The sequence below is a fragment of the Salmo salar genome, chromosome ssa09 (assembly GCF_905237065.1).
Source record: "Salmo salar chromosome ssa09, Ssal_v3.1, whole genome shotgun sequence".
In the NCBI taxonomy this organism is placed as follows: Eukaryota; Metazoa; Chordata; class Actinopteri; order Salmoniformes; family Salmonidae; genus Salmo; species Salmo salar.
In genome coordinates this window covers 97,014,332-97,026,013 of record NC_059450.1, presented here as the reverse complement: position 1 = coordinate 97,026,013, position 11,682 = coordinate 97,014,332, and the positions used below count along the sequence as shown (strand labels likewise).

Genomic DNA, 11,682 nt, shown 5'->3' with positions numbered 1-11,682 from the left:
AGCAGCAGCAGCAGTAGTAACAGCAACAGCAGCAACAGCAGTAGTAACAGCAGCAACAGCAGTAGTAGTAGCAGCAGTAGTAGCAACAGCAGTAGCAGCAGCAGTAGTAGCAGCAGCAGTAGTAGCAGCAGCAGTAGTAGTAGCAGCAGTAGTAGTAGTAACAACAGCAGCAGCAGCAGTAGTAGTAATAGCAGCGGTAGTAGTAGCAGCAGCAGTAGTAATAAAATAAAATCAAATGTATTTATATATCCCTTCTTACATCAGCTGATATCTCAAAGTGCTGTACAGAAACCTAGCCTAAAACCCCAAACAGCAAGCAATGCAGGTGTAGAAGCACGGTGGCTAGGAAAAACTACTACTAGTAGTAACAGCAGCAGTAGTAGTAGTAGTAGTAGTAGTAACAGCAGCAGTAGTAGTAGTAGTAGTAACAGCAGCAGTAGCAGTAGTAGTAGTAACAGCAGCAGCAGTAGTAGTAGTAACAGCAGCAGTAGTAGTAGCAGTAACAGTAGCATCAGTAGCAGTAGCATCAGTAGCAGTAGTATCAGTAGCAGTAGCATCAGTAGCAGTAGCATCAGTAGCAGTAACAGCAGTAGCAGTAACAGCAGTAGCAGTAACAGCAGTAGTAGTAACAGCAGTAATAGTAACAGTAGTAGCAGCAGTAGTAACAGTAGTAGTAGTAGCAGCAGCAGTAGTAACAGTAGCAGCAGTAGTAACAGTAGCAGCAGTAGTAACAGTAGCAGCAGTAGTAACAGTAGCAGCAGTAGTAACAGTAGTAGCTGCAGCAGCAGTAGTAACAGTAGTAGTAGCAGCAGCAGTAGTAACAGTAGTAGTAGCAGCAGTAGTAACAGTAGCAACAGTAGTAGCAGCAGTAACAGTAGTAGTAACAGCAGTAGTAGTAACAGCAGCAGCAGCAGCAGCAGTAGTAGCAGCGGTAGTATCAGCAGCAGTAGTATCAGTAGTAGTAGTTGTAGCAGTAACAGCAGTAGCAGTAACAACAGCAGTAACAGTAGTAGCAGCAGTAGTAGGAACAGTAGTAGCAGCAGTAGTAGTAACAGTAGTAACAACAGTAGTAGTAACAGCAACAGTAGTAACAGCAACAGTAGTAGTAACAGTAGTAGCAGTAGCAGTAACAGCAGCAGTAGTAGTAACAGTAGTAGTAACAGCAGCAGTAACAGTAGTAGGAGCAGTATTAGTAGTAACAGCAACAGTAGTAACAGCAGTAACAGCAACAGTAGTAACAATAGTAACAATAGTAGTAACCGTAGCAGTAGTACCAGCAACATTAGTAACAGCAACAGTAGTAACAGCAACAGTAGTAACAGCAACAGTAGTAACAGCAACAGTAGTAACAGCAACAGTAGTAGCAGTAACAGCAGCAGCAGTAGGAGCAGCAGTAGGAGCAGTAGTAGTAACAGTAGTAACAGCAACAGTAGTAGTAACAGTAGTAACAGTAGTAACAGCAGTAGCAGTAGGAACAGCAGTAGTAACAGCAGTAGTAACAGCAGTAGCAGTAGGAGCAGCAGTAGTAACAGCAGCAGTAGTAACAGCAGCAGTAACAACAGTAGTAGTGGTAGTAACAACAGTAGTAGTAGTAGTAGTAGTAGCAACCGTAGCAGTAACAGCAGTAGTAGTAGCATCAATGTTTGTCTTTAATCATGTTGTTGTTGATTGTTTATGGTGAAAACAAGGGTGTCCACCTTTTACTCACTTATCAAGTCAATGCCATGCTTCATGGGTTCAGTGCTACCAACAATGGGAGGATTTCTGAAGTCTGAGAAAAGCGTTGGGTGTTGAGTGAGGTCTCTGTCTCTCTCTAGGGGTCCAGTTCATGTGGGACTGCTGTTGTGAGTCAGTGAAGAAAACCAACAAGAACTCTGGTTCTGGATGTATCCTGGCTCACTGTATGGGCCTGGGAAAAACACTGCAGGTCTGTACCACCCATTCTATTCCCTTTACCTGTTTCTATGGCTGGTAGACTGCTGGGGTCTCTGGCCGGTAGACTGCTGGGGTCTCTGGGCCGGTAGACTGCTGCGGTCTCTGGGCCGGTAGACTGCTGCGGTCTCTGGGCCGGTAGACTGCTGCGGTCTCTGGGCCGGTAGACTGCTGCGGTCTCTGGGCCGGTAGACTGCTGCGGTCTCTGGGCCGGTAGACTGCTGCGGTCTCTGGGCCGGTTGTCTTCCTATAGAACGGGATGTTTCTGGGTTGTGGGAGGAGTATAATGTCTACCTCCACTCCTAACCATTTATCTAATCTGACCCTCTCATTACATGCTGTGGCCACCAGGTGGAAACCCTACTCCACACTACTGCTGTGTGACAAGTTAGACTTCTCTCTTTGTGTGTATATATCTATACTGTATCTAACCCTGTCTATATCACTAGGTGGTAACCCTACTCCACACACTACTGCTGTGTGACAAGTTAGACTTTTCCACGGCTCTGATCGTCTGTCCTCTCAACACGGTTCTCAACTGGCTCAATGAGTTTGAGAAGTGGCAGTACGGCTTCAAGGACGAGGAGAGTTTAGAGGTACACACTTATTACTCTTATATACCTGTCTGTGTGTCTTTACGCTGTCTGTGTGTGTCTTTACGCTGTCTGTGTGTGTCTTTACGCTGTCTGTCACTAGGTGACGGAGCTGGCCACAGTGAAACGTCCTCAGGAGAGAGCGGCCGCTCTGCAGCAGTGGCAGGAGGATGGAGGGATCATGATCATTGGCTATGAGATGTACCGTAACCTCACACAGGGTAGGAACATCAAGAGCAAGAAACTCAAAGAGACCTTCCAGAAGACCCTGGTTGACCCAGGTAGGTAGAGGACACACACACGGTTATTTCTTGTATCCAATTTCTTATCAACTCGCTCTGCTCTGTGTTCACCTCCTTCCCCAGGCCCAGATTTTGTGATCTGTGATGAGGGCCACATCTTGAAGAACGAGGCGTCGGCCATCTCTAAAGCCATGAACTCCATCAAGACCCGACGGAGAGTGGTGCTCACCGGCACACCGCTGCAGAACAACCTCATAGAGTGTATGCCTGTTACTTCCTGTTATATCCAGACCGCTAGCCAACAGGGCATTCCTGTTATATCCAGACCGCTAGCCTACAGGGCATTCCTGTTATATCCAGACCGCTAGCCTACAGGGCATTCGGAAAGTATTCAGACCCCTGGACTTTTTACACATTTTGTTACGTTACAGCCTTACTCTAAAATGGATGAAATTGTCCGCCCCTTAGTCAATCTACACATAATACCCATAATGACAATGCAAAAACAGTAGACATTTTTGCTAATTCATAAAAAATACAAAACTGAAATATCACATTTACATTTAGTATTCAGACCATTTACTCAGTACTTTGTTGAAACATCTTTGGCAGCCATTACAGCCTCGGGTCTTCTTGGGTATGACGCTACAAGCTTGACACACCTGTATTTGGGGAGTTTCTCCCATTCTTCTCTGCAGATCCTCTTTGGTTGGTGGAGGGCCTAAGCCCTCCCAGGTCCACCCATGACTGTGCCCCTGCCCAGTCAAGTGAAATCCATGGATTAGGGCCTATTGACTAATTTTCCTTCTATGGACTGTATCTCAGTAAAATATTAGAAATTGTTGCATGTTGATTTTGTTTTTGTTCAATATAGTAAGTTATATGGGTAAATAGTTATATGGGTTATATAGTAGGGGTTGACATTATTGTTTTCATGACTCTCCCTTCCTCTGTCCCCCATACGTACAGTTGAAGTCAGAAGTTTACATACACCTTAGCCAAATACATTTTAAACTCCGTTTTTCACAATTCCAGACATTTAATCCTAGTAAAAATTCCCTGTCTTAGGTCAGTTAGGATCACCACTTTATTTTAAGAATGTGAAATGTCAGAGTAATAGTAGAGAGAATGATTTATTTCAGCTTTTATTTCATTCATCACATTCCCAGTGGGTCAGATGTTTACATACACTCAATTAGTATTTGGTAGCATTGCCTTTAAATTGTTTAACTTGGGTCAAACGTTTCGGGTAGCCTTCCACAAGCTTCCCACAATAAGTTGGGTGAATTTTGGCCCATTCCTCCTGACAGAGCTGGTGTAACTGAGTCAGGTTTGTAGGCCTCCTTGCTCGCACATGCTTTTTCAGTTCTGCCCACAAATTTTCTATAGGATTGAGGTCAGGGCTTTGTGATGGCCACTCCAATACCTTGACTTTGTTGTCCTTAAGCCATTTTGCCAGAACTTTGGAAGTATGCTTGGGGTCATTGTCCATTTGGAAGACCCATTTGAGACCAAGCTTTAACTTCCTGACTGATGCCTTGAGATGTTGCTTCAATATATCCACATAATTTTCCCCCCTCATGATGCCATCTATTTTGTGAAGTACTCCAGTCCCTCCTGCAGCAAAGCACCCCGACAACATGATGCTGCCATCCCCGTGCTTCACGGTTGGGATGGTGTTCTTCGGCTTGCAAGCCTCCCCCTTTTTCCTTCAAACATAACGATGGTCATTATGGCCAAACAGTTCTATTTTTGTTTCATCAGACCAGAGGACATTTCTCCAAAAAGTACGATCTTTATCCCTATGTGCAGTTGCAAACCGTAGTCTGGCTTTTTTATGGCAGTTTTGGAGCAGTGGCCTCTTCCTTCCTGAGCGGCCTTTCAGGTTATGTTGATATAGGACTCGTTTTACTATGGATATAGATACTTTTGTATCTGTTTCCTCCAGCATCTTCACAAGGTCCTTTGCTGCTGTTCTGGGATTGATTTGCACTTTTCGCACCGAAGTACTTTCATCTCTAGGAGACAGAACGCATCTCCTTCCTGAGCGGTATGATGGCTGCGTGGTCCCATGGTGTTTATACTTGCGTACTATTGTTTGTACAGATGAACGTGGTACCTTCAGGCGTTTGGAAATTGCTCCCAAGGATGAACCAGACTTGTGGAGGTCTGCAATTTTTTCTCTGAGGTCTTGGCTGATTTATTTTTATTTTCCCATGATGTCAAGCGAAGAGGCACTGAGTTTGAAGGTAGGCCTTGAAATACATCCACAGGTACACCTCCAATTGACTCAAATGATGTCAATTAGCCTATCAGAAGCTTCTAAAGCCATGACATAATTTTCTGGAATTTTCCAAGCTGTTTAAAGGCACAGTCAACTTAGTGTATGTAAACTTCTGACCCACTGGAATTGTGATACATAGATTATTTCACTTATAATTCAATCTGTAAACAATTGTTGGAAAAATGACGTGTCATGCACAAAGTAGATGTCCTAACTGACTTTCCAAAACTATTGTTTTCTTCCTTTTACTTTAGTTTTTTCTACACCAGCTTCAAACAGCTGAAAAATACAATATTTTGGTTATGGTTATATTTGGTTATATTTTACAGCAGTTTTAGATGGTACAGTGATTCTCTGCACAATAACCTTTTGTGCAGGGAATTTGGAAAAAATGAATGGGAAAATACAGTATTTTACAATCCAGGTGTGCAAAGCTCTTATGAAAGGTAACCAAGAAGACTCACTGCTGTGATCATTGCCAATAGGTGTTTAGCATGCATTGCCCTGAATGAATACTTATATAATCAAGATATATTACGGTTTCATTTCTCATTTTTTTATTTTTATTTTAGGGATATAATTCGACTTTGACATTACCAAGATTGTTGACAAAAAATGACAGTGGAATCAACTTAAATCCCACTTCGTAACACAACAAAATGTGAAGAAATCTGAGGGTGGGGTGGGGTGAATACTTATGTTGTGTGTTTGCCCTGTCCAGACCACTGCATGGTGAACTTCATCAAGGAGAACCTGCTGGGGTCAGTGAAGGAGTTCAGGAACCGTTTCGTTAACCCCATCCAGAACGGGCAGGCAGCAGACTCTACAGACCAGGATGTACGGATCATGAAGAAGAGGGCTCACATCCTCTACGAGATGCTCAATGGATGTGTACAGGTAACGCTGTGTGACGTACGCCTCATGAAGGAGAGCTCACATCCTCTGCAACATGGATGTGTAACTGGCAGCCCACACCCTCCCTTTTCTAGGCGGGCCCTGACCCCCAGGGGGCCCCCATTTTGATTTTGTTAGTCGCTGATATCGTATTTACGTGACAAAATGTATAGAATTACAGGAAATTGGCTGTAAAACTGTCCCCCTCTCCACAGAGAAGCGACAGTTGTGTTAACCTCTCTCTCTCTGCTCTCTTCTCTCTCTGCTCTCTTCTCTCTCTGCTCTCTCCTCTCTCCGCTCTCTCCTCTCTCTCCTCTCTCCGCTCTCTCCTCTCTCTGCTCTCTGCTCTCTCTGCTCTCTCTCCCCTCTCTCCCCTCTCTCCCCTCTCTCTCTCTCTCTCTCTCTGTCTCTGTCTCTGCTCTCTCTCTCTGCTCTCTCTCTCTGCTCTCTCTGCTTTCTCCTCTCTGCTCTTTCTCCTCTCTTTCTCTGCTCTCTCTCCAGAGAAGAGACTACTCTGCCCTGACCAAGTTCCTGCCTCCTAAACATGAGTACGTTGTGTCCGTCAGAGTCACGCCCATCCAGTGTACTCTATACCGACACTACCTGGAGCACTTAACAGGTACACACTAACCCCTACCTTATCTAGTGTACACCACAGATCCTACCTGGAGCATTGTACCTCTGTGTGTTTTAAGAGGGACAGGAGGTTACCAGAGGTCTGGTCTCTAGTCTAAACGGTTCAATATGGCTCATATTACCAGAGGTCCCTAGCCTAAACGGTTCAATATGACTCATATTACCAGAGGTCTCTAGTCTAAACGGTTCAATATGACTCATATTACCAGAGGTCTGGTCTCTAGCCTAAACGGTTCAATATGACTCATATTACCAGAGGTCTGGTCTCTAGTCTAAACGGTTCAATATGACTCATATTACCAGAGGTCTGGTCTCTAGTCTAAACAGTTCAGTATGTTCCCACAGCATGATGCTGCCACCACCATGCTTCACCGTAGGGATGGTGCCACCACCATGCTTCACCGTAGGGATGGTGCCAGGTTTCGTCCTGACGTGATTCTTGGCATTCAGGCCAAAGAGTTCAATCTTGGTTTCATCAGACCAGAGAATCCTCTTTTTCATGTTCTGAGAGTCCTTTAAGTGCCTTTTGGCTAACTCCAAGTGGGCTGTCATGTGCCATTTTACTGAGCAGTGGCTTCCGTCTGGCCACTCTACCATAAAGGCCTGATTGGTGGAGTGCTGCAGAGATGGTTGTCCTTCTGGAAGGTTCTCCTATCTCCACAGAGGAACTCTGGAGTTCTGTCAGAGTGACCATCGGGTTCTTGGTCACCTCCCTGACCAAGGCCCTTTTCCCCCGATTGCTCAGTTTGGCCAGAAGGCCAGCTCCAGGAAGAGTCTTGGTGGTTCCAAACTTCTTCCATTTAAGAATGATGGAGGCCACTGTGTTCTTGGGGACCTTCAATGCTGCAGACATTTTTTGGCACCCTTCCCCAGATCTTTGCCTCGACACAATCCTGTCTCGGAGTTCTACGGACAATTCCTTCGACCTCATGGCTTGGTTTTTGCTCTGACATGCACTTTCAACTGTGGGACCTTATATAGACAGGTGTGCGCCTTTCCAAATCATCTCCAATCAATTGAATTTACCACAGGTGGACTCCAAGTTGTAGAAACATCTCAAGGATGATCAATGTAAACGGGATGCACCTGAGGTCAATTTCGAGTCTCATAGGAAAGGGTCTGAATACTTATGTAAATAAGATATCTCTTTTTTTATTTGAAATTTGCATTACGTTTTAAACCTATTTTTGTCATTAGTGTAGATTGAGGAAAACATTTAATTTCATCCATTTTAGAATAAGACTAACGTTTGAACAAAATGTGGAACAAGTCCAGGTTCCTGAATGCGCTGTATATTTTAGTTGTTGAGGTGTTACGTCTCTTACGTTGTTCTGGAGTTGATGTGAGGGAGTAGTACCTTATTGAGTTACATCTATGGTGGGTTTGACATACGTTCTCCCTCTCTCTCTTCTCGCTCTCCTCCCTCTCTCTCTTCTCCCTCTCGCTCTCCCCCCTCTCTCTCTCTCTCTCCCCCCTCTCTCTCTCTCTCTCACTCCTCTCTCACTCCTCTCTCTCTCCCCTCTCTTCTCGCTCTCCTCTCTCTCTGCGTGTGTGTGGGCCAGGTGCGGGGAACGTGGTGGAAGGGGGTCGGGGCCGAGCCGGGACCAAACTCTTCCAGGACTTCCAGATGCTCAGTAGAATCTGGACCCATCCCTGGTGCCTCCAGCTGGACTACATCAGCAAGGAAAACAAGGTACACACAGACTGACTCATACACTCATCAGCTAAGAAAACAGGGTGAGGGGAACGAGACGGGTCTATATCAGCTGCACCCCCCACCAACAGACGCACTTCACTAAACCCCAGGAGAACATACTAGCACACGCTTCACTAAACCCCAGGAGAACATACTAGCACACGCTTCACTAAAGCCCAGGAGAACATATTCACACGCTTCACTAAACCCCAGGAGAACATACTAACACACGCTTCACTAAACCCCAGGAGAACATACTAACACACGCTTCACTAAACCCCAGGAGAACTAGAGAATAATAATCTAAAATTAACTCTTTATTAACCCATGTTCCTGCTCTTATTTGACTGTCTTGTGTCTTAGGGGGGGCTGACTGTGTCTTAGGGGGGCTGACTGTGTCTTAGGGGGGGCTGACTGTGTCTTAGGGGGGGGCTGACTGTGTCTTAGGGGGGGGCTGACTGTGTCTTAGGGGGGGCTGACTGTGTCTTAGGGGGGGGGCTGACTGTCTTAGGGGGGGGCTGACTGTGTCTTAGGGGGGGCTGACTGTGTCTTAGGGGGGGCTGACTGTGTCTTGGGGGGGGCTGACTGTGTCTTGGGGGGGGCTGACTGTGTCTTGGGGGGGGGCTGACTGTGCTTGGGGGGGGCTGACTGTGTCTTGGGGGGGGCTGACTGTGTCTTGGGGGGGGCTGACTGTGTCTTGGGGGGGGCTGACTGTGTCTTGGGGGGGGGCTGACTCTGTCTTGGGGGGGGCTGACTCTGTCTTGGGGGGGGCTGACTCTGTCTTGAGGGGGGGCTGACTCTGTCTGGGGGGGCTGACTGTCTTTGGGGGGGCTGACTGTGTCTTTGGGGGGCTGACTGTGTCTTTGGGGGGGCTGACTGTGTCTTTGGGGGAGGCTGACTGTGTCTTTTGGGGGGAGGCTGACTGTGTCTTTTGGGGGGGCTGACTGTGTCTTTGGGGGGGGCTGACTGTGTCTTTGGGGGGGCTGACTGTGTCTTTGGGGGGGCTGACTGTGTCTTGGGGGGCTGACTGTGTGTCTTGGGGGGGCTGACTGTGTGTCTTGGGGGGGCTGACTGTGTGTCTTGGGGGGGGGGGGCTGACTGTGTGTCTTGGGGGGAGGGGGTCTGACTGTGTGTCTTGGGGGGAGGGGGGCTGACTGTGTGTCTTGGGGGGAGGGGGCTGACTGTGTGTCTTGGGGGAGGGGGGGCTGACTGTGTGTCTTGGGGGGAGGGGGGCTGACTGTGTGTCTTGGGGGGAGGGGGGCTGACGTGTGTCTTGGGGGGAGGGGGGCTGACGTGTGTCTTTAGGGGGGCTGACTGTGTCTTTTTAGGGGGGCTGACTGTGTGTCTTTTTAGGGGGGCTGACTGTGTGTCTTTAGGGGGCTGACTGTGTGTCTTTAGGGGGGCTGACTGTGTCTTTAGGGGGGCTGACTGTGTCTTTGGGGGGGCTGACTGTGTCTTTGGGGGGGGCTGACTGTGTCTTTGGGGGGGGGCTGACTGTGTCTTTGGGGGGGGGGCTGACTGTGTCTTTGGGGGGGGGCCGACTGTGTCTTTGGGGGGGCCGACTGGTGTCTTGGGGGGGGGGCCGACTGGTGTCTTGGGGGGGCCGACTGGGTGTCTTGGGGGGCCGACTGGGTGTCTTGGGGGCCGACTCTGTGTCTTGGGGGGCCCGACTCTGTGTCTTGGGGGGCCGACTCTGTGTCTTGGGGGGCCGACTCTGTGTCTTGGGGGAGGGGGCCGACTGTGTCTTGGGGGAGGGGGGCCGACTGTGTGTCTTGGGGGGAGGGGGCCGACTGTGTGTCTTGGGGGGAGGGGGGCCGACTGTGTGTCTTGGGGGAGGGGGCCCGACTGTGTTCTTTAGGGGGGCTGCTGACTGTGTGTGTCTTTGGGGGGCTGACTGTGTGTGTCTTTGGGGGACTGACTGTGTCTTAGGGGGGGCTGACTGTGTCTTTAGGGGGGGGCTGACTGTGTCTTTGGGGGGGGCTGACTGTGTCTTTGGGGGGGGCTGACTGTGTCTTTGGGGGGGGGGGGCTGACTGTGTCTTTAGGGGGGGCTGCTGACTGTGTCTTTAGGGGGGCTGCTGACTGTGTGTCTTTGGGGGGGCTGACTGTGTGTCTTTGGGGGCTGACTGTGTGTGTCTTTGGGGGGGCTGACTGTGTGTGTCTTTGGGGGGGCTGACTGTGGGTGTCTTGGGGGGACTGACTGTGTCTTAGGGGGGCTGACTGTGTCTTAGGGGGGGCTGACTGTGTCTTTGGGGGGGGCTGACTGTGTCTTTGGGGGGGGCTGACTGTGTCTTTGGGGGGGGGCTGACTGTGTCTTTGGGGGAGGGGGGCTGACTGTGTCTTTAGGGGGGGCTGCTGACTGTGTCTTTAGGGGGGCTGCTGACTGTGTGTCTTTGGGGGGGCTGACTGTGTGTCTTTGGGGGGCTGACTGTGTGTGTCTTTGGGGGGGCTGACTGTGTCTTTGGGGGGGGCTGACTGTGTCTTTGGGGGGAGGGGGCTGACTGTGTCTTTAGGGGGCTGCTGACTGTGTCTTTAGGGGGCTGCTGACTGTGTGTCTTTGGGGGGGCTGACTGTGTGTCTTTGGGGGGCTGACTGTGTGTGTCTTTGGGGGGGGCTGACTGTGTGTGTCTTTGGGGGGGCTGACTGTGGGTGTCTTGGGGGACTGACTGTGTCTTAGGGGCTGGCTGACTGTGTCTTTAGGGGGGGCTGACTGTGTCTTTGGGGGGGCTGACTGTGTCTTTGGGGGGGCTGACTGTGTCTTTGGGGGGAGGGGGGCTGACTGTGTCTTTAGGGGGGCTGCTGACTGTGTGTGTCTTTGGGGGGGGCTGACTGTGTGTCTTTGGGGGGGCTGACTGTGTGTGTCTTTGGGGGGGCTGACTGTGTGTGTCTTTGGGGGGCTGACTGTGGGTGTCTTGGGGGGACTGACTGTGTCTTAGGGGGGGCTGACTGTGTCTTAGGGGGGGCTGACTGTGTCTTAGGGGGGGGCTGACTGTGTCTTTAGGGGGGGCTGACTGTGTCTTTGGGGGGGGCTGACTGTGTCTTTGGGGGGGGCTGACTGTGTCTTTGGGGGGGGCTGGCTGTGTCTTTGGGGGGGCTGACTGTGTCTTTGGGGGGGGCTGACTGTGTCTTTGGGGGGGGCTGACTGTCTTTTGGGGGGGCTGACTGTGTCTTTGGGGGGGCTGACTGTGTCTTTGGGGGGGGCTGACTGTGTCTTGGGGGGCCGACTGTCTTAGGGGGGGCTGACTGTGTGTCTTGTGTCTTAGGGGGGGCTGACTGGGTCTTAGGGGGGCTGACTGTGTGTCTTGTGTTTTAGGGGGGGCTGACTGTGTGTCTTGGGGGGCTGACTGTGTCTTGGGGGGCTGACTGTGTGTCTTGGGGGGGCTGACTGTGTGTCTTGGGGGGGCTG

At 49.8% G+C, this 11,682-nt stretch overlaps 1 protein-coding gene across 1 annotated transcript in view; it reads left to right on the top strand.

Annotated features, from left to right (window-relative positions):
- The window catches only part of LOC106591038 (transcriptional regulator ATRX), a 174,758-nt gene that overhangs the window by 57,371 nt on the left and 105,705 nt on the right, over positions 1-11,682 (top strand). The window contains 7 exon segments of the mRNA XM_045724998.1: positions 1,818-1,927; positions 2,382-2,528; positions 2,629-2,806; positions 2,891-3,028; positions 5,773-5,948; positions 6,447-6,564; positions 8,144-8,274. Coding sequence (XP_045580954.1) covers positions 1,818-1,927; positions 2,382-2,528; positions 2,629-2,806; positions 2,891-3,028; positions 5,773-5,948; positions 6,447-6,564; positions 8,144-8,274 — 998 coding nt within the window.